We start from the raw sequence: 22,810 nt of genomic DNA on the forward strand, positions 1-22,810 counted from the left end.
AGAACCATGTGTTGTTCCAGAAGCATAAGAATCCATGAAGTCCACATTTCCTCTGGATATGTGTCCTGTGGTTCATTGTAAACTCACCTGAGGTTTTTCAGATACTTCTGGGATCTTTTTACAGAGAGAGATTCCCTGTATTTCAATGGCATGATTTACATACTCTCCTTCCTCTATCTGGCTAGCATTTACTGCATTAGTTGTCTCTGACATCTGTCTTTCTGTCACACGAATAAAATAAGCCAGGTCATTAGAGAAAACATGGGGGCAAACACAAATACACTGAAATTAACTTTATATGAGCACATGTGATAGTAGACAAGACTAAAATAACCTTGATCCTTTTAGGAGATGAAAGACAGCATCCATAGTATCTCTGAAGAGCAACTATTAATACCCCAATAACACAAGCCCAGGCCCTGCAGTTACCAAAGGAATTTCCTGGGAGCTGATCAGCTTTCCTCTAAAATCAGATGGGAATGTCCTTGAAGCAAACGTATCATTGTAGGAAATTATAATTAAAGAAAAGGGCAAAGGGTAAGAAAGAATGACATGTAATTTAGATAAAACACTTGGTATAAGTGAGCTTGTGGTTGGCATTAAAAGCTATGTAGTGGTGGAGGACTCAATTTTCAGATCTAACCTCTTCTCTGGTAGCACTGCTAGAGAACTGTGAGGTAGACCAGTGCCTGGACTTTAGCAGAAAGGAGAGAAAAACTTGCATGGCACTAGGGTAACTTCTCAAGTCAACTACAAGCTACCAGCTATTAATATTTCTATGCCTTGAAGGATCTTAAGGCTGAAGAATTCAGTGTAGCCTGAACACAGATAGAAGCCCCAGGGGCTGTAAGATCATGCCTTGATATCCTGTGTTGGGCATGCAATGTCATCCTCCCTGAAAAAGAGAGGAATACAGAATGTGGAAAATAAACTGGCAGTTAGTATTCAGCAGCTCAAAAGAAGATATTTAGAATAAGCCATCCTGAATAACAAGGATACTACAGAACTAATGCAAATTTTTCTAATAATAAGTAAAAAAAACCCAAACAAACAAACAAAAAAACTGTGAATGAAATCCCTGAAACCTACCCCACTGGTAATATAAAAATGAGGTGGTACTAGTTCAGATAAAAAAAAAGAAATACTAATGTCAGCATGTATTACAGTTTTAAAGGAAGCAGGTCCTTTTAGATATCTGATTTCATTTACTATGAGTTGGGTAAAATATCTTGGCTAACAGTCAGTGGGAAACTATCAGTGAACAGAGATATTTGCAGAGAGGATCTGTGAGGCCATTCACACAATTCTCCACTCAGGGGATAGGAAGCCTCACAAGACTCTTACACAGAGCTTCTGACTTCACTGAGGACCATCATCCAGCTGTGGAGATAGAAGCCCCACAGTTTCCCCTCCCGAGCTTATACAGAGCTGCACTGTTTCATCTGGAAAAGGCAAAGGCCAGGAGAACCTCCAGGATACCCAGGAAAGTTCCTTCACTGTAAATTACAACAGCCATGACAAAACAAACATGATGGCAGAAGAACTCTGAATCACTGTCTAAACAACAGCCAACAGAAGAAAACTTGCTATAAAGCACTTGCTAAATGAAATGGTTTTCTATGCTGTGGAAGCAGACTCAGCCCCTGCTGGATGCAACCATTCTCTCCACACATGCTGTACAGGCTCTCAGAGTGATTTATGTTGCTCACACCTCCCCACTGCACTTTGAAAGACACAAACACTGAACGTGCAGGGAACTACTAGAGAAGCTCAGTCATTCTCCTGTTTATGCAGCTGAATTCCTCTAAAAATTAAAACAATAGCTAATGTATTTGGACATTTAAATTACTCTTCCACGACCTTTTAAAACAGATGATTATTTGTTAAGCCACTACTGCGTGAACATTTACATAGGTGAACTAAAACAATCAAAAAACTACTGAGCTTCTCTGCAAGCTTATGCAGAGCACCAAGCTCTATATTGTTTTACATCAGTACAGAGTAATTCCAGTTCACAGTTTCATCACAGAAAATACACATAGTAACATTTGCTTTAGACTAGTGTAGATTAATTCCAAGAGTACATGTGGCTTTTTGTCAGATCGAGTGCTGATCTACTTGATTACAAAGCTTATAAAACATGGAATCACTGAAGTTAAATGTGATGTGGGACTAAACAAAAATGCTTCATTCCAAACAGACAGTACTTCTCCATCACAGCTGAGGGACATCACGCTTTACTCAGGTCCTACAGGTCAAACTCCGAACTCAAAAGTGAACTTAAAACAACAAAAAAAAAGACCAGATCTGCAAACATTAATCCAATGGCTGTATTCCCAGAAGAACAATTGTGTGCATACCACTTTCGTAAAAATATGTACTAATTTAAGTCTGAGCTTTCTTCTGTCCTTCACCCCATCTGACAACCTGCAGACTGCTGTGGTCATGGGCTCACACCCCTGGGAAGAGTTTGTTCAAGAACATAGCACATCACCACAGAGCAGTGTATGAACAGCACATCACAACCAGCCCAGTACCAAAATGTCTAACTGCACAACAAGAGCCAAAATAAGGTTTGGTCTAGAAAATCTGCCTTTACTCTTCTAAGCACTCTCCTTCACAGAAGCATGCAACAGTCTTTGCTTTGTGCTCCTTTGGTACACATGAAAATGAAAAGTGAAGATTGAGCTTCTGACTCAAAAAACAGAATTTGTTCAATCTTGAATGAGATTAGGATTTATGATTTTATTCATTCTCTTTTTCTTCTTTTCATAAAGGTTGTAATTTAGAAACAAAATAAGTATCTACTGACATTTAAGCAGAAGGAGTGGGCCAAGAAGCCCATTAAAATATAACCAAGTTACTGTCAATCCACAATAGAGGAGTGCATGCTAATTTTCTATGGAAATCTACCATCAATAATGTGTACTGCCAATTGACAACTCAGTATTTGTGGATTTTCACTGTCCTGTGGATACATGCACAAAAGATAAGAAGCTTCAGTTTTGTGATTTCCAAGCGATAAGGGGGAAAGAGAAAAGGAAAACAATTATAGTTTAGGGCCAGAACCTAGAAAAGAACACACTTGGCAATTTTTCTGGTATTTATCTTAATGTTTCTGCCTTCGAGTCATGCAATTTATCAACCTGATCACTTTGGAGCATATAAACCGGTAACACAGGGACTCAAAAACACGTTTAAAAGCTTCCAGTCCTTTAGCATTAGCTGTGAGGAACCTAAACACATGGCATGCTTGCACAGGACTGGCTGAGCCTCCTCTGAAGGTCTTACTCAAGCCGAGTTAACTTTGCTGACACAGATGGCACAGAAGAAGACGTGATTCCTGAAGAGGAGCAGGCAAGGAATTAATCACGATTTCTCAACAAAGTCAAACAAGCAGCACTGTCAAATTTCTTTTTAAAACCACTTCTTTCAGACAAAAAAAAAAGTTACAATGAAACCAATTTTAAATGTACAGCCATATTTCTAAAAACACACCACTTCTTTTTAATTTAGGGGGAAGAGAAGGGGAGAAAGCCAAATCACACACACACACACACACACACACACTCACACACACTGTACCTTCTTTAAGAACCTCAGTAAAATCTCAGAAAAAGCTTCCCAGTCTGAGAGGACATCAAAACTTGACGAGAGCTTCCTATCAATCCCATTTCACTAATATATTTACATTTCTTTAAGAAATCTATACTTCTTGTGCTATATATTCGTCCAGCATTTTGCTTTCACCTACACATTTTGTCTTCTCAAGCAATAGCTTCAGATTTGTATTTTTCCAATATAAACTGACACCAGCCCAAAACCTGCCCCTTAAATATTCAAGGGCATGTAGGCACAAAAAAAATATTATCCTCCTAAGCAGGCTGGGTGTGGTATTTGAGTGCTGTACATTCCTTCAGCTAATTGAAAATTATATCTCTCTTACCAAAGGTTCAGTAAACAAATGGTTTGGCAAAAAGACACTGAGATATGAGCCAGGAATAGCTATTTCAAATAACTTTTATTTCAAGTATGTCATCAATACATATGCTGATACACGATAGAATTTCTGATGATGTAAGCAAATGCTCCCCTTTAAAAAAGAAGACAAAGAATAATCAGAATATAGGGCACAATCAAAAAAAACCTAAGAACTTGGCAGTGAGCCAAAATGAAGAACTATACGTACAGATTTATTAACCTCAGTGAATCACCACAAAATTGGGACCCAGATCAACACAAAGCCAAAGAAATGCCTTCTTCCCACCCCTCCCCCTTTTTTTCTCTCTAAAGAAGACCCATTTGTGGCAACCATGTTCATTCTCCAAGACATGTCTTGTCTACTACTGACATTCAACTGTTCCACAGCACAGGACTGGGGGAATTTCTCACCCCTATCACTTATTACCAAGGTACACTTATCTAGTAAGCAATTCTCTATATATTCACAGAAACTGCAAACACATTCACAGATACTGCATACAGTTTTAGGAGTTTGTTGCCGGTGTATTTTCGTGCTGAAAAAATCTCCAGGAGCAGTTAATTAGGGGTGAGATAAGAAAGGGTTTATTTGCCAAGGCTAAAATGTTACAGGACGCGCCTGAGAGGTTACATTTTATAACACCATCCATCCAATCCCAGATGAGTCCACCCTGCGGCCCTTCCTCTGGTCCGCCCCAGGTCCATCCCCTGAGAAATGGGTCTGGGGGCTTTTACTTCATCATCTTCACCATCTTCAGAGCACAAAGGGTACATAGTTACCTAATTTTTGACTGTATTCTGTGGTTTAGGCCCTGATATGCTGTTCTGTCAACTGTCTAGGCCTTGCCTTGACAAAAGACTAAACACTTCTACTGTATTCAGAAGCAGGATTGATATGGGGAGCATAGAATGAGGTAAGAGGGTTAGGGAATATATAAACAAGGGAAAGGAACAAGGGACAAGGGGGGGGGGGGAAGATTGCTGCTTTTAAAACTTACTTATAAAACTTACAAGTATTAGAAATATTAGAAAAATAAAATAAAAAAAAACCATTAGGGGCTTAAGGCAACAAGTTCTTAAAGTAATGTCAAATGGATTATTCAGAAGTCACCTGAACATGAAGAAGAAGTATGTATACTGAGATGTGCTGAGCTTGAAACAGCCTGTTTCTTTCAAAGACTTAAGAAGAATAGCCTTATTTTTCGGGCTTTTGAGTCTTAAGCCTTCTTTTTGTGTAACCACACTACCACTATTTCCATCAAATTTAAACACTTGTATCAACTCTTAGATACCTTTTACCTCATATTTTGCTACATTCATGCATTTGCTCCTTAAAACTTCAGGCAGATTTGCTTTTCAGTTGAAATGGATGCAAATTTAGAGAGCAATAGGAAAGGACACAATAGAGAAGGTTAATGTCAGCTGAGTGCAGTCGGTAGAGCCGAACACATTTCAAACAACATGAACACAAATAACACCCTTGCACAGGGCAGTAAGGGCAGCAAGGACAGCCCGGTGTGCTCCAACTCCGGGGAACCAGCCCCACTCCTCCTGTGCCATCACACAGCAGGCAGGGATGGGGAACGCAAATTATTCTCCGTGCTAAAATGTCAGTGCTGGCTCTTCCAGGCTTCAAACTGCAGGCAGGTCTGTTTACCTGTGGTGTTGAAGAAGGTATTTCCTTAACAGTTCTACTGTAAATGGTCAATCAGGAATGCACTCCACGATGCACAGAGTGCTCACCGTATCCTTTGCCCATCTCCCAAAACTATTGGTTTGTTAATTCATTTGGTACCAGTAGTTCAGGAACTTGGAATAAAGTCTCCATATTCCGACAGTCTACTTCCAAATTTAATATCAGAGAAAAAAAACCAAACTAACACTACTATTAAAAAGAAATTACAAAGCTCCACTGGCCACAACTCCAGGCAAAACTCCAGCTAAAAAACTCCAGGTAAAACTACAGTTTTACAGAAAGGATGTGTCGCTCAGAGTGGGAACAGTGCATGTGCTGTCCCCTGGAGGTACTAATTAATCTCTCTGCGTTGCTCCTTAAATGTTAGCCTATTCCTTCCAGGAGCCACCAGATTAGTGTTAGCAGATTAATGGGACTCTTATTCACAGTCATGAGACTCCTCATTGCTCTCTGATGTCAGCACAGAAGGTCAGCTGCATAAATACCAGGCAATCGAAGCTGCACTGTTATGATCAGACATCCTGTTTGCTGTGAATTATATTTTTAATACTTTTGTGATGTTAACAACAGGAACTCCCAGTTTAACCAGTTCACTTTTTCTTATAATTTATCCTGCAGTTAGTTAATCAAAAAACACTTTATAAGAGATCTGAGTGTGTACAGAATCTATTTTTACCGCCAGTATTAAGGTGTCTTTTCCCCCCACACTCCCTGCTCCTGCATTTCAAGAGCTTTTCACATTTTTCAGAAGCAAAGATAGAGGGTTTTGTAAAGACTTCAAAAGGTCCCCCCTATTACCTAATCTCAAAGCAATGTAGTCAAAGATGACTATAACATTTGGCTTCTGTATGGGAGCCAAGATATTAGAAAGAATACAAAACTCAAAACATTTTAGGCAGAAATTTTCTAACAGTGACCAAGCCAGGAGGCTGCAGAAGTTGGGAATTGCTGAGCACCTCCCACATCAGTGTTTGGAGTTCCATCTGGGACAAAGCCTTCCTTTACATTTTCCTTCCCTGAAAACTTACAGCGTGGATCCCACCTGAACTCAGGTTCACATCCCATAATGACTTCCCTTAAACCGTTTCTTCCTTCTCTTTGAGGTAAAAAACAGGCATCTCTCACAGCCCGGTCCCAGTCACTTGTGGTGTGACTAAATATTCATACACTATTAGTGGCTGCTCTCTCTCACACACACTTCAAGCTCAGCAGCTCTCTCTGAAAGGCAATCAGCTGCCTCCTGCCCTCCCCCAGTTTACCCAGCATCATGTCAATTGACTTAGCAATGGTTTTAATTTTAAGAGAGCTTTTTGACTGAGTATTAACATTGACTGATTTACACACAACACCCTCAGCCCTTCTATCTTGCTCAATTCAAACATGTCCTCTCTCCCTGTAGTGACTGCAAATTTCCAGAATGAATGCTACACATTAAAGAAACAAACAAACAAACAAAACCCCACAAAAATCCATCCTTCCCTCCAACAACACTAGAACAAAAATGCCAGAGTAAACGGTGGAAAACTTGATCTTTTTTCTTTGAGGGGGAATACCTTTAATGTCTGCAAAAGATACAAGGCTGACAGATCTCAACTCGGAGCCTTAACTCAGATGCTGATATATATCTTCAAGTCTATCCAATCCTTGACTTTTACCGAAACAATCCAAAAAAATATTTTAAGCAATACAATTCTCTTATCAGCTGTTTCAAGAGAATGAACAAGAAATGGTTCACCTCAAACAAAACACTCAGCAAACTTAAATACAGTTAATTTTTAGCTATTGTCAATCTTCTCCATACTTAAGAAACAAAAGGCTCTGTACAGACACCCCAGAAACTCAGTCCAAAAACTCATTACCAAAACTGTCAGCACACTGTAAAACCATTTTAATCTGAGTAAACATTTAAGAGTTGTTCTATTGTCATTTGGATAAAAACCAAACAAACAAACAAAACTCCACAAACAAAAACTATTCTGGAACAGCCTACTTTGTAACAGAAAAGCCCACTTCAAAAGCACGAGTCCTCAGAAGATGAATGTACCTTCCTTTAGAGTCCAAAATGACTGAGAGAGCTACAGGGTGAGACTGAAGTATGCACTGATTTCTTGGCCACATGTAGCCCCTACTTCCAAATTATGATCCTGTTTTCATTACAGACTAAGTAAAGATATTTTACTTTAATAAAATGCGATGTTTTATTCATATTGAATCCATCACATTCTTAACACAATTTCAGTGTTTACATTTTAGCATTTTCTGTGCATCTAAAGACACCTAAAATCCTTCATAAAATTAAACCAGGCATATTCATGAAGAATCAGTTCTCTGCAGTTTGTATTATGTGACTACATTATCTTCCACAAGAACAGATGCATATGGCACAAGAAAAAAGGAAGGACAAGGACTATATCTGTAGTAGTGTGCAGTTGCTCCATACAAAAAGATGTATTTGCTTTCAGTTGATTCATTTAAAAATTACACAGAGGTTAATCTTTTATCATCTCCCTCTTTTTTTCCCCCCACAAAACACTCAGAAACAACTGAGCTTACTTCAGGTTTCTATCAGGTAAACAACAGGTACTGGTTTTACAGTGGTATGCCCATAAACATTAACTGGTCAGAAATGGATTTTCACTCTCACAACAGCCTTTTTTGCAAAGGAAGGATATGCAAGGCTGCCGAAACTCAAGTCCTCCCTAAAAAGTAATGAGGAAAATGGTAAGGAACCGATGTGGAAATGCAAGCAGATGGGATCCGGTGCAAGACAAGAAATGAAAACAAAAGAAGTGCCATGCGGAGAGTGACTCCAAGGACTGTGTCCCTCTATCTTTCATTTCCCCCCAAGCACCCAGTGCTGCTAACCAGACAGCAGCAAGAGATTCATCCAGCAGGAATCGTGGAGAAGATTCAAGTGCAGACAGGTAAGTGCCAGAAACTTTAAGACGCTTTTCTCTAATCACACATCAATCTAAACTTGTCAAATACCCGGCTATTTCCAAAGCATAGCACAATTGTGAGTTGGGGGGAAAAAAAAAAAAAAGTGGTGCGGTGATGGGTCATTTTAAGTACTTTTGGTCATTGCCACATCACAGAAGACATTTGCTAAAGTATATAAGAGTATTGTAAAAATACAAATGAACAGACAAAAATACAAAACCAAACCCCAAAACATTGTCTGGTTGAAATATATATGGAATAATTCTATGAAGCTTTGAGTGTTTAGAAAAAAAGGGAAGCCCTTTTGGGGGAGGAAATCCTCAGAAAAGGGAAATTTGCATGAAGAATTTTGAGGGGAGTTGTTTTTTATTTTAAAGATATAAAAGCTATCTTTTTATCTATGTCCCTTCAAGCCACATAAGTAAGAACCTTTTGTATCCTGAACGCATTTTTGACCAACAAAGAGAATATGCATGAAAACAACTTGCATCCCTGTTGCCTGTTCTGTCAGTTCCACGTTTCATAAAAACTTCAAATAATTCTTGTCTTGTAACCATGACCAATTTAATATAAAAGTCAGAATTTCAGCTCAAACCCTCAGGGAAACTCAGCTGGATTTACTGTAAGTCTTTGCCAGTGCTTTGGAAAGAGTCCACATTGCAAAACACCCATCCAGTCTGCTCTTAACTAAGCCAAGATGGCAATAAATTCAATAAGCTTGGGAAAAAAAAGGCACTTGCATTGTAAGTTAGCTTCCAGAATATGAAGAACATCTTTAACTTCACATTCCCTCTATATATCTTTTAATTTCCATCCCTCATCTCCTAACATTTAAAGCATACAACACAAGTAGACAAATTATCCTTACTTGTAGTTTAAAGCAAGTTTACTTCTACATCCTGTTTTGGAGTGTGTTACAGGCCAACAGTGGAGCTGTTTGCAATCCTCCTGCAGAACAGAAGCCTTCCCAGCAGCAAACACAGGCACTTGCCAGGGAGGTGGAACACGAACAGAAAATCTTGAGCTTTAACTTTCCTTCTGCAGAATCACAGAATATGCTGAGTTGGAAGGGACCTACAAGGATCATCGAAGTCCATCTCCTGGCACTGCAGAGAACAGCCCCAAGAATCACACCACATGAACCTGAGAATGTTGTCCAAACCCTCCTGGAGCTCTGGCAGCCTTGGGGCTGTGCCCACTGCCCTGGGGAGCCTGGTCAGTGCCCAACCACCCTCTGGGGGAAGAACCTTTGCCTGAGATCCAACCTGAGCCTGCCCTGACACAGCTCCAGCCATTCCCTGGCCTGGCTGCTGTCCCTGGTCCCCCCCAGAGCAGAGCTCAGTCCCTGCCCCTCCTCTGCCCCTGCCCAGGAATTGGAACTGCACTGAGGTCTCCCCTCAGTCTCCTCTGCTCCAGCTGAACACACCAAGTGCCCTCAGTGTCCTCACATGGCTTCAAAACAAGACCCTTCCCCATCCTCGTTCCCTCCTTTGGACACTCTCTGATAGCTCAGTATCTTCCTGACATTGTGTCCCAGCAAAGTGCCCCAATGTTGCAGGGGAGGCTGCACCACTGCAGGGCAGAGCAGGGCGGGACAATCCCCTCCCTTGACCAGCCAGTGACTGATGCACTCCAGGACACACTCAGCCCTCCTGACCAACATATCCTTCCCTTTCTTCCTTTCCTATGCCTACCCAGATCTCCTCAGACAACATGTGGGTAGCAATGAGCATTGTAAAAATCTCAAGGATATTATTTGTGTGATAACTTCCCATTTTGGTGACTTACAAATTTATTAAAATTGTAAATATAGTTAGAATCACAAGAATGAAGGTGAGGTATATTGATCCAACTTCTCTCATTTTCCAGTTGTTCCTCTGTGTAATTAATACTGAGCTGTTCTGTTGTTTGAGGTTTTTTTAAATCTGTATATGAGTAATCCAGAGCTCATGTTTCAGCACCCGCAGTCAGGTTTTCATAAACTTTAGCAGATACTCTCAATGTTCTGGCCAAGTAAAACTCACATAATAGTCTACAAAAGTAACTTTTCCATAGCAGATTTGTTGAGTCACAAGAGATTTTTATTCTGCCATTTTTATAACAGTTTATGCATTTTGCTTGTTCTCACAGTAACAGAACATTCAGATCAAGATAACTCAGGAAGAGATAAGCTGAAAAGCCCTAGCTTTTCACTGATGAAAGGAATACAGTCAAACACTGGCTAGCATATTTTTTGGAAACATCAAGTTGTATAGCATGACATATATGGCTAAGATAGTGAAAAGCTTATGCCTAGCACAAAGAACACAATTCCCTTACTTGAAACCATCTGACACCAGTAACAACAAACAGAAACTCCACAAACTCTCACACTTATCAATCCCAGAATGTTTTACAAATACTAACTTAGTGTCATAAGTAGCAAAACACTCAGCTAAGGATATTTTACCTTACAAAGATGCAGAACTTGAAACTCTTTACCCTCTGCATATAGCACTGCTCATTTGTGTTGTAGAAGGAGGACAGTAAGATTCAGTAATTCAGGAGACTATGTTTGGTTAAGGTAACATCTCTGCAGAAGTTTCTCAGATTTTAATGCCATAAATGGACTGAGCAGCAATGGTAGGTGTTACAGAAACACACTGATGCACTCAATTCCCCTTTATTTTACAAAGAGGGACACATCGACTAAAACAGCACCATGACATAGGTAGGTATAAAGACGCATTGGGAGCAATAACTTACTCCTCAGCTGAATGCTCAAATGAAAAATAAACAGGATATAAGCTAAGAAGGAAACCAGAATTACTGACTCCTAATTGCTCAGCCATCTTTCTGTCACAGCAAATGTGATGTCATAAAAACAACACCGTTACAGAGCAAGAGAGCAATCCTGTGCACATGATCTTTTACACATGCAGACTAGACTGCAATAAATCAAACCACTTACTGTGATTCAGACACACTATGAGAAGAACCATGAATACATTGAATAGCACTTCCTTCTAGTTAATGTATGAAAATCCAATATAAATTGAAGTTTCTGAGTACTTTATTTTCAAAAAAACCCACAGGCACAGAAAATGAAACAACAAATTTCAAGCATATGGCACTATCGAAGAGTAAACACTATTGCTTTCAGGGCTAGCCAGGGAATTATTGTTACACGAGGAAATCAAGGTTGACTTTTAAAAATCTAAAAATAATTCTAAGAATGCTTCCTGTCTCAATGCTCTGGACAAGAGAAAACAAATGAAAAGACTTAGTGTCTACACGCCATCCAGGTCATCGCTATTACACAACCTTCCTTTCTAAAAACACTTCAAACAAATTCCTATATGGGATATTCACAGGCTTTAACTGATTAAAAACAAGTGCAAGATGTGAAATATCTCCTGGAAATACAAAATGGTTTGTTTTCAGAAAAGGTCCCTGTGTTCCTGATGAAGCATAAGAGAATCTGATAGTCTCACCAGACACTTCCAATTAAACATAACTCATTAAATATTTACTTACATGCCACTTTATACCAGAAGGCTGTATCATTAAATAAGACATTCACACTTAACTCTATACTTCTGTCTTACATAGTTGCAAAGCAACACACATCAGGAGGATAAGTACATCTCTGTAGCAAGTGATTACGTGTGCAATTTTCTTTATCATATGTTCCAGCTCTGTGCTACCTCCATATTAATCACAGGAGCAGACTTGCCATCACACATCCTTCTGTGAAGGATGTGCTGTGAAGACACAACACACAGGCCGATTTCTGATTGTTACTGTGCCTCCAACACCCTACCACACCATGCCTGAAACTTTTACAATCAAAATAATTTGCAATGAAAAAAACCATGATTTAGCAAGCTCTTAGTAATTATTCTACTCTCTCTTTGTGTTAAAAGTTACAGGCTGCATACATACATTTAGACAGTCAAAGACAAAAACGTAACAGTTGTCCATTAAATTATTATTCTTTAAAATAGACTCAAAGCCAACACTTATATTGAATACTTGTAATCTGAAATCACTAACCATAGCTGTTATTCATTACTAGACAGTATGTTCTAATACAGTGTAAATATTGATAAAATGAATCCTCCCACACTCAAGTTAATCTTTTCAATTGCACTCCTATGTGTGCTGGGCCTTTCACAGAATTACTGGGAAAATGAAGCCATAGCACTGCTTGTGTTCAAATCTCTGCTACAGGTTAAAATATCACCAACCATACACATCTTGTGCTTCTCGGGAGATTGTGTGGATTCATTCTTTGGTATTTATAATATAGACAGGCCTCAGGTGAAGGTTTGTGTTTGGCCATGAAACTTGATTTCAGTCCATTTCCTTGCCCTGACCAACTTCCTTAAGTATCTTTGGACAAACTACCTATTATCTCCATGCCTTGGTTTACAATCCATAAAATCAAGATGAACATTCTAATTTCAAGTAAACCCTGTTTTGCATTAAAACTGTATCTTCACACTACTAGGTTGTATGTTCTGAGATGTCTTGTATCTCTCAACTACTTTTATGCAAGTCAGTCCTGCAACTCTGAATTGAAGTCAGTAGCTATGCATACAGTACAGAGAAGCATTTTTTTATGGATGTCTCTCACCTGTGCTGATAAACAAGCATAACAGTTTTTCAAGAAAGAGTAAATGTTTAATTCCTTGAAAAATATTACAAAATATTACAAAAGATGTTACAAAATAAGAGGGTGTATTAAACAAAAGTATGGTATATTAATTATTTAGGCTGAAAAAAGTTTCCAAATGAACCTCCTGTTCCTCTCCATAAAACGAGGCAAGCTGAAATCGCTTCCCTCAGCTTCCCAGTCTCTCCAAGCAATCAGTTCTCTTAAATATGGATGCCTGGGTTGCCTGTGCTCCACAACAGACAGAATTAGAATTTTTTTACTTCCTTCTGAAAGCCTAAGAGGTTTACTCATGGTAACACTTGCTGTCAAAAAACAGGCCATATATACCAAGCCAGACTGAAGGTAAATTTGGGTGATAAACTTATAATCCCATCTTATGTGTTTCTCAAGTATGAACTGGCATACATTCAGGTCACTTTACTTTTGCTTTAATTAGCAACCTCTCTTTAACAAGCAAAAGAGGGGAGGGGACATTTCAGGATGCAAGAGGAAACTGAGTTTTAGACAAATTATTCTACAATTATCCTCCCTCAAATACTATCTCCCCTTCTCCCTGCCTCCCCAGGTGTCATCTATGCTGTACGACAGATAGATAGATAGATGATAGATAGATAGATAGACAGATAGATAGAAAAAAAATTGGCACCATATCTCCCAGTAAAAAACACTCTGGGCAATTGGGAGAAGTCAAATCTCCTCTTCAATGCGGAAGTGGTCACTTGGAAAGATCTTAAGAATGAATAAGTATTTAAATACATCAGTAGCTTCACCACATTTGTCAGAAGTACAGCCAAAACACAGAGAAGTCTCTGGAGTTAAAACAAAAACCCCACAACCATAGTTACTGCATAACTGGCACTGGGCGTGTCATCTTTTCTTTGACATAAACAGGATCTTGAGCATGGAAGCATTTAATACTCTCTTGCTGGTTTTCATTTCCTCTTGAAATATGGATGAGAAAACACAAGCAAGACCTTTATCAGTCTCCATGCTAAGTCCCAAGACCCTTTTTTTGTCAAGTATTTGTGTTAGGATTGAAGAAGAAAACCAACTGTAAGGGAAATACATTACGTGGGCGTTCACCACATTTGGAGCACACAACCTGAAAAGTATGTAGAATATAGTTCATAAAACCAAACACTAAATTCTTTAAGAAACAAAAGTAATGAAATCCAATTTCAACAAGGAACTTGTGCCTCATGACTAAACCATCTTTCAGGCTTGAAGTGGCAATAAAAACGTTTCCTCTGGTTGAGACAGTCAGACCATATTCTCCCTCACCCATCTGTTAGGACTGCCAGAAATGATGGAGCTCACACGTCTGCCTTGCCTTCACGTGGGCTTTCCCCACAGCAGCTCTTACAGGAACATGGTAGAGACCTAACAACTTCCACTGAAAATGCCCAATGGATGCCTAAGTTAAAGGCAGAAAAGGGAAAAGGAGATACAAAGCAACATAATTGCCTGAGCTTCCTTCTCATCAGTACTTTTTTCCACATATAAATAAAAGCTTTTCTTGAAAAATGATTGTGAACTTCAGCAGAGAAGGACAAAAAATTTCTTCTGCTTAATTAAGCAAATTGTTACTGGCAATCATTTTTTAATCAAGACTATGGAAAATTTAAGTATCAATACCCTGTGCTTCAAGAATGCTGTTCAGACATAATGAGTGCCCAGGTGGAGCTCAGTGTAGGTTAACAACTGGGCTCAACAGCACAAAGGGGAAAGTATTTTCTAATCACTCACACATGTGAGACTGCACTCAGAATAAACTGACAGACATTAGGCAGTTTGTGTCTTATCAGATGAAAAGTACTGTCCATATGTATATAGATATATATATTTATAGAGTATAAATATCCACGCTAATGTTGAGCAGTAGTCTAGTTTCAAATGTTGGTATAGGTTTCAGAAAACCTGCAAGTGAAGTATCTGATGAGAGGAGCTAGACACTTGTGAATGGTCACTTTGTTTGTGCCCACACAAAAAATAACACAAGAAAATTACATGCAGTACAGTATAATTTACACATCTTTAATAATTCAATCCTGTCTGTTTAATTAAAGCAACAAAGAATGTACTTGCTTTTAACAGTGAGCTACCTTCCTGCTCTAAAAGAGCTTCTCAGGGGTCTCTAAGGGGAGGAGAGGATTATAAGAGTATTTTAAGTTCTACACATGAGTATTTTAGAATTGTGGCCATCAAAAAGAGGACTAAGAACTACCAAAACCTTTCTAATGTGTTTTGTAAAAGGTCTAGACTTTACATTTCATGCTCACACATTTCTTTAAATAAAAATGTCTACACTTACAGACTCCTATAAATATGCTTTTACTATAGAGTATGTGAACATAATCCAAAACTGAAAACAGACACAGAATGAGGACAATAGTTGACTAGTCATCAAAAAATAGTTAAGCCTATTTCTGAGAATGTGTAATAAATGTTAGACTGAAATAAAGCACACATTTGAGCAAGCAGACCATTAAACCTTCTTTGTCTTTATAGCCAATCACATCAAAAAGAACCTGGGGACATTTAAATCAAGTGGACTATTCAGCTGCCATGCACAAGTGTATATTCTCAACTAGTAAAAAATCCATTAGAAAAGTCCGTAGAAAAAACTTATGGAATGTTTCAAAGAACTGCACCAAACACTGGTGGGGGCATACATTTGAGAAGTATTGAAAACAACTGAATGGTTTTTTTGGTTTTTCTGTTATTTTGGAAAGAACAAAACTGTTCTCACATTTTCCATTTCCTGTATTAAAGACAAAAGTTTTTTCTAAGCTAAGGTATGAAGGATCAACCACCAAAAATAGGGCTTTATAACAAGAAACAACAGCAGAAAAAGTTACTGGCAGTAGTCAATCCCAGTAATGTAATTCATTTAGACAGCATCATATAATAACACATATAAACACCACCTTACTAAAATGCCTCCAAGGAGACTGATATCTGAATAGTATATAACTAATTCTTCCTACAAACCAAAAGGAATAAAACTCTTCACTAAAATTGCCTTTTTCTTTCCCGCAGAAACCCTGTGTTTTATAACAAAGTAGCCTTAACCTTCCCCTGTACAGCACTGGTGCTTGCTGGGACAGCACAACAAGATGCAATCATCTGCAACTTCAAACTACTGCAACAGGTAGCCATGCTGGCCTGAGAGCTCCTCGTTTACAGACGGCCATCTCAGAGTCAGACAGGGAGGAGATGCATCTACAGACCTGTAGCGATAAGTTGCTTCACTGATCTATAAATGCAGCCTGAATGTGGCCTAATAGGAACATTCAATCTCTGACAACACAATAACAACAGCCCTCTGGCAGACTCAATGTCAAATATACTGTGCAACAACAATCTCTTGCTAAGAGAGATAGGTGCTCTTCAAAAGAAAACTAAGGTCCTACCACTACTCCAACAAAAATAACTTGATACTGTAATCAGAACTGGACTATTAAAAAAAATTATTGCTAAACTAAAAATTCCACTAAAATTTTGAATTTTTATTTTTTTATATACGGACATAGTATTTTCTTGTTTTATTAAATGTTTGTTAATTGAATTCTGAAGCAGCACTATCCTAAAAAACCATAGCTGTCTAGAGCTGCACAATTACAGTTTCCAAACAATTAATAAATACAGACATTCTTACAGGGAAGCAAAACTAAATACTAAAAACATTTAGTTCCAGTGGCCTGAAACAATATTCGCATGTATTCAGAGGAAAAGTTTTTTAAATTACTCTATTTCCCAGATAGCTTAAGAACATTAACTGCAATTCAGACCTTGTGCATGAGCTGGGTATAAAGTCTTCCATTCAAATTCCTGATCTCAAAAGGAATTCAATGTTTTCTGTAATCAGTGAAGGCCAGTTTACAGGGTTCCTAGAAAGTTCTGTGAGATTAATTTGGTACAGCAAATAATGCCACAGAAGACTTTCTGAGTAACACTCGAGGACTTTTCACCATGTTTGTTTTAGCTGTTAAGCACTATGCAGTGCACAAGCTCTGGGATTATTTCAGATTTGATCCTTGCTTTGATTCTTAGTTTGTTGGATTCAGGTAAAAACATTCATTTTGAGAAACAAAAAAATACATGGCAATTGTGGATTTTAAGTAATTTTAATGCACTATATATTAATAGTCTTTACCTGAATTAGCAGAAACACATCATCCTGAATAAACTTCCCTAATGAAGAGCTCTCTTACACCACACAATTTTTTTAATCAATACTTTTTCTGAAACTTCAAAACATTTTCTACTTAAAGTATATCAAGAAGACTCATTTTAGTGAATTACAAGATTTGTTTCTTGTATTTCAGTTACACTGTGAATTTGTTGTTAAAGAACAAAAGAGTTACAGTACTTAGTGTTAGTCATATATATCACAACTCTTTTGCGGTTTTTATTTTTTATTAGAAACTTAACAGCTATTTCAACAGTCATTTTTGCTCAGGTTATTCATAGAGCTTAAATACTGACAGCAAGACAAAATGATCAACAGCAACCACCAATAGGAAAAAAATCAAATGACAGTCACATTGCTGGCAAACCAGCAGACAAACTTTAAACACATTAAAACAATATTTCTGAGAAAGCAGCAGAAATTATTCTGGTAACATTGAATTACTCCTCAAAGTTTCTGTATACAATCAAAATAAAACTGAAACAGACAAATGCAATTTTGATAATTTGCAAGAAACATTTTCCTTACCTAGGAAGGTATATATACTGTGCATATATACACACACACACACACACACACACACACACACACACACACATTTCAATGTTTTTCCTAAATACTGGGTACCTGTATACCGTGTGTCTCATCCTATTACACTTTTTATACCACTGGAACATTTTCAAAGCAGCTTTTATGTTTTAAGACTGAAAGTCAAGTAAAAGTGAATCGGTCTTCTAACGAAAAATGTTTCCCCTCAAATGCCACAATGGACACAGATTGCATGCTACAATTCCACTGGGCTGACTGAAAGGTTATTTTCTTCTGCCTAACATTCAGCACTGGTTCAAGCAGACACACTCAAGTATTACAACAAAAATAATAATAACACTTAATATTTATTTCACACTCTTCGTAATAAAACAATGTTAATTTTAACTGAACAATTCTTTCCAAGCTCTGTTATACCTTCTCTAAATTTCACATCCTGTATTGGTACACATTCTGATTGCTAACTGTGCTGAGCAGCTAAATGACAAGATGAAAAGACAGCACAGGAATAAATGAGGAGTAAAAAATATAAGAGAACAGGAAGAATGACAAAAGAAGAATGCTAGGGGTGAGTGTGTTTAAACTTGTGTATGTATACACACATTGCAAGAAGAGTATTTATAGAGAACTATAAACAGAAAACATGGGGAGCAAATGACAACTTTTTTTCAATTTTTCAACTTGTTTCTCCTTTTTTTTTTCAAACAGATAAAGTTACTGAAAGTAAATAGAAAGGAATGAACAGTACCAAAGGTAACCAAAGGAGTCCAAAGAAAACAGAGAAAGTAAAGAGGAGTGAAAAATAAGCAGGAAAAAAAGACTGGGACAAAAGCTGTTAAGAAAATATAAGAAACTGCAGAGACAGAGCAGCAAAAATGTTAGCAATGAAAAAAAGCTACAACAGAAGAAATCCCCATCCAAAAAACCCCACCCGCCCTCCCAAATATGGAAGAAAAGCAAAAGTATGAGAACTCACAGCTATCTGAGTAAAAGTCTCTCTCACCCACTGATTCTGCTACTCTGCTCTAATCCACCACATGTGGGGCCACACCAGAAACCAGCACAACTTTCTACACAACCTTCCCCAGTGGTTCCTATGCCCCTTGAGCACAGTTCACACTCCTGGTCACATAGTTCTTATCCACCACATGGTATCTTCAAATGTTCTTTAAATAAACCTAAGTGCAAGTACAGTCAGCTCCTACAAACGTAACTTTTTCAAGAAGCAATTCCCCGGCAGTTGTCAGCAACCTTTCCTTTACAATTCTCTTTCACTTTTTACTACAGAGTTACCTCTCTGTCCTAGATTTTGTACTTGGATGCAGCAGTTGCTTTGATTTGGAGGTGTCTCAGTATAGTAAAGTCACCCATCTTGTATTAGTAATACAACTTCCTATCACAAAGAAAAGAAATGACAGAGGAAAATCGGACAGCACAGGCACATGCAAGTTTAGAAGCTACATTTAAGAAGTTTGTGCTTGCTTGGAAAGGATAAACAAGACTAAAGCCAAGCTCAGTTTTCTAGATGTAGCAAATCAGTATCCTTAGATTAATCACAGTTGTGATATGAGCTGGTACCAACTCTGACTTCTCTGTTTATTATTGCTCACTTTCTCAGCTCCCTCTTTTCACTCCATGCTTTTATTCCTACCTCTCTACTTTCTGAAAGGGTGCCTCACTTTTCCATTACATGCTTTTCTCTTTCTTGTTCTCTTTCTTATCTTGAAAGATACTTTAACTGCTGTATATCACCATTTCTGCTAAAAACTAATATGGACACAGCTAAAAACCAAGAATCCTGGTGGAACAGAGGTTAGCACCATCCACACTGACTGGGAATGGCACTGACTGGTAAGCACTCACTGAAAACCCAGCTGCAACCAACTCTGAAACTAAACAGTACAATGAAGCACTTCCAGGAGGTCCCTCGCCCTTCTTCTCTTCTATTCTCTCATCTGTAACTGTATTGGAAAACCATCATTGCAATGGCCAAACTTCTACGCAACTTAAAGAATTCCAACCTCAGTGACTAGTCAGTGGTTTAGTCCCAGAGGTGAGGTTATTTTTCTACCTCTTCCTTCCCATGCAGGTAAGTACCCGGCCGATGCAGTGCTGGGAAGCTGCACTGCATCCCCAGGATATGGATACTTATGGATATTAAAAGACAACAGTTATGCTCACCTTCAATTTAAATTCACAGACCTTGCTCTACAATTACTGTTTGAAAAACAATGAGTATATCTTAGGTTTACACATCAGGTTTTGCATTTCTAACACGGCAAGCCTACGTGCTGAAGTTCTCTCTCACAAACAGAGCACCAGGAGAACAACTCCCCCAACAGAAATAGAATTTTATCAGTACTAAGGAAGCTTTCTCCTATAATAAGAGATTAGGACTGGTGTAACAGCATAAGGCACTTCTAAACCTACTGTTCAGGTGTAACACGGGATCTACTTTGTACCGTTTAAAAATTACTTCAAAATGGATGTAGACTATGGTTTGTACTAGGGTTATTTATCCTATCAATGCATTTTGCTCACAAATTCCCAAGATGATACAATTTTTAACCTAAAAAAGTCTTATTCCTCTTAACATAAAATGATAGACCTCTTAACATAAAAATCAGACCTTCGTTATGCAGTCATCATCACTTTGTATAAGAAGAAAGGAATTAAATCAGACTGTTCAAAATTACCGTGGTATTACTCTGCTCTCCATTGCTGGCAAACTCCTGGCAAGAATACTTTTGAACAGACTAATGCTTGCCTGCTATAGCTACACATACATGCAAACAAACATTCACATACAGAAATACAAACAAAAATGGAATTACCTAGTGAAACAGTTTATGCTATCTCTGTTTAAATCACATCATTCCAAAGTACAACAACATAGAACATCTTTCCTAAATTATGTTTTCCAGTTACAAAATGCAAGTAGTGAATAAAAGGATGCTTTTTGGTGGTTTTTAGCTAACCATAGAGCTGGTAAATCACTCCTATACAAGGCACTTTAAGGACATTTGTCATAGAGTTGCAATGTCCGTACTAAGGCAACACATCCCAGGAGTTGGCAGCCATGCTATCAGCAAGAATTTGGCTACAGAAACAGCAATGATTCATCATGCATTCTAGAAGCACTGTCAAAACAGCAAAGCAACACACTGCTATTTTAATCCTTCAGAAGTAACAAGTTTTAAAAAACAATCATAAATTTGTTGCAAAACCAAAACAAGTAAAAACCCCCATAGTTCTAATAATGCATTTGGAAGTGCATCTTTATTTATTTTTTATTCAAATTTTTCCCTCAGAGGACAGAAAACAGCTATTTAGTTAAAATATCAGCTAATTACTTACCTCGCTACATTGCAAGTTAAGAACAAGTCTCTGATAATAGCTTAATCAAAATTGCTGGTTAAAAATAGTTCAAATTTAGCTGCATTCAGGTTTAAGAATCTTCTGTAGTAATTTTTAAAATAACCTTCTAGACACATCAACATTAACTGAAATCTGTACTGCAAATAGATGACTTTCAAACTCACACTCTGAATGAAGTCAACAAGCATAGTCTGAATATTTGTTTCAACATACACATCACATCTCTCATTGTCCGAATATCCACCATGAAAACTGTTTCTCAGCTACCAGTATCCAAAAATAGTGGTGCAGGTCCTGTTAAAAGCTCTCAAGTGCTATATTTCTCTGATGAAAGCACTCTTCTCTTTCTTCCTCAGAATGGTCCAGTTAAACATAATTATAGGAAAATTTTGTCTTCTACACTAACAATCTGAAAAGATTGTTAAATTCTTGGCATTGTAACTACAGAGTGACTGTGAAAATTTATCTGTAACACCCTTTTTTACTATCACCTTGTCGAAGACGGTAAATAACAGCGCTATAGAGCTTAGGGAGGCGTAATCGGAAAGCATTTCGATCTGCTGCCCTTTGTCCCATTACCCAAACAGACATCGTGATCGCTTACCTTCTGGAAAATTACTTCATTCTGTTTTCTTTTCTTTTTGCTGCTTTTTCTGACCCTCTGGTTTGTCTGAATCCATTTTGTGACCTGGAGTTCAAAACCATGGTGCTTTTTTAGGAAGAAGACACAACCTGAGCGCAGCTATTCAGCATTGGTAAAAAGCTATAAGAGACTCGAGACAATTTTTTTAATTGCTTCACTGGATAGGGAAGAACACTTTTCCCATACAGAGTGGCATGGTCTTAGGCAATCTGTTTAGTTACTTGTGCACTGACCAAGTGCGAGGTGGTGTTCTTCATCTCAGAGCTTTCAGTTTAAGGTTTTTTGCACAAAGAACGTGTTTGATGCCAGGCCAGGTTGCCAAATGGAAAGTTATCACTGCAGCGTGCAAAAATCCTGAGCAAAATCTCTGTGCTTTATCCCGTACACCATCTAGTTCAAGTAAGAGATTTCTTTCCAGCCACTCACTCGAACGTTGTTCCAGACTATCAACGTCAAATTTGGCTGGTGGGGTTCTTATTATTTCATAGAGCAATGACACTTGGGGTTTTTTGCCCCTACAAATATTTTTATACTTAATACGAAAGCAATTATTTTTTAAAGCAAAAGCGTGGCGGGCTGGGGGTGGTGAGTCAGGTGGAAAACTCCAGGAGCAGATCTGCAAGGGCAAGAAGCGAGGTGCAATGTAACAGCCGCGAAAGGTTCCCTCCTCACCTCGCCGCGCACTTGCCGGACGAGCTGACACTCCTTCCACGTCTCGACCTCCTCCAGCAGGGGCTACACGGGGGAGAAAGCGCAGGTTGAGGCGGGCTC

At 38.4% G+C, this 22,810-nt stretch overlaps 1 protein-coding gene across 6 annotated transcripts in view; it reads right to left on the minus strand.

Moving 5' to 3' along the window:
- The window catches only part of AOPEP (aminopeptidase O (putative)), a 151,887-nt gene that overhangs the window by 55,860 nt on the left and 73,217 nt on the right, over positions 1-22,810 (minus strand). For 5 of the 6 annotated variants that reach the window (XM_018086009.1, XM_018086007.1, XM_018086008.1 and 2 more), the window contains exons 11-12: positions 22,712-22,774; positions 22,001-22,084 (exon numbers count right to left, since the gene is read on the minus strand). The exons of the other annotated variant lie outside the window; for it this stretch is intronic. In XM_018086009.1, coding sequence (XP_017941498.1) covers positions 22,001-22,084; positions 22,712-22,774 — 147 coding nt within the window. The remainder of the gene's footprint in view (positions 1-22,000; positions 22,085-22,711; positions 22,775-22,810) is intronic. 6 annotated transcript variants of the gene reach the window in all.

The sequence above is a fragment of the Manacus vitellinus genome, unplaced genomic scaffold (assembly GCF_001715985.3).
Source record: "Manacus vitellinus isolate BGI_N305 unplaced genomic scaffold, ASM171598v3 scaffold_9_pilon, whole genome shotgun sequence".
NCBI lineage: Eukaryota > Metazoa > Chordata > Aves > Passeriformes > Pipridae > Manacus > Manacus vitellinus.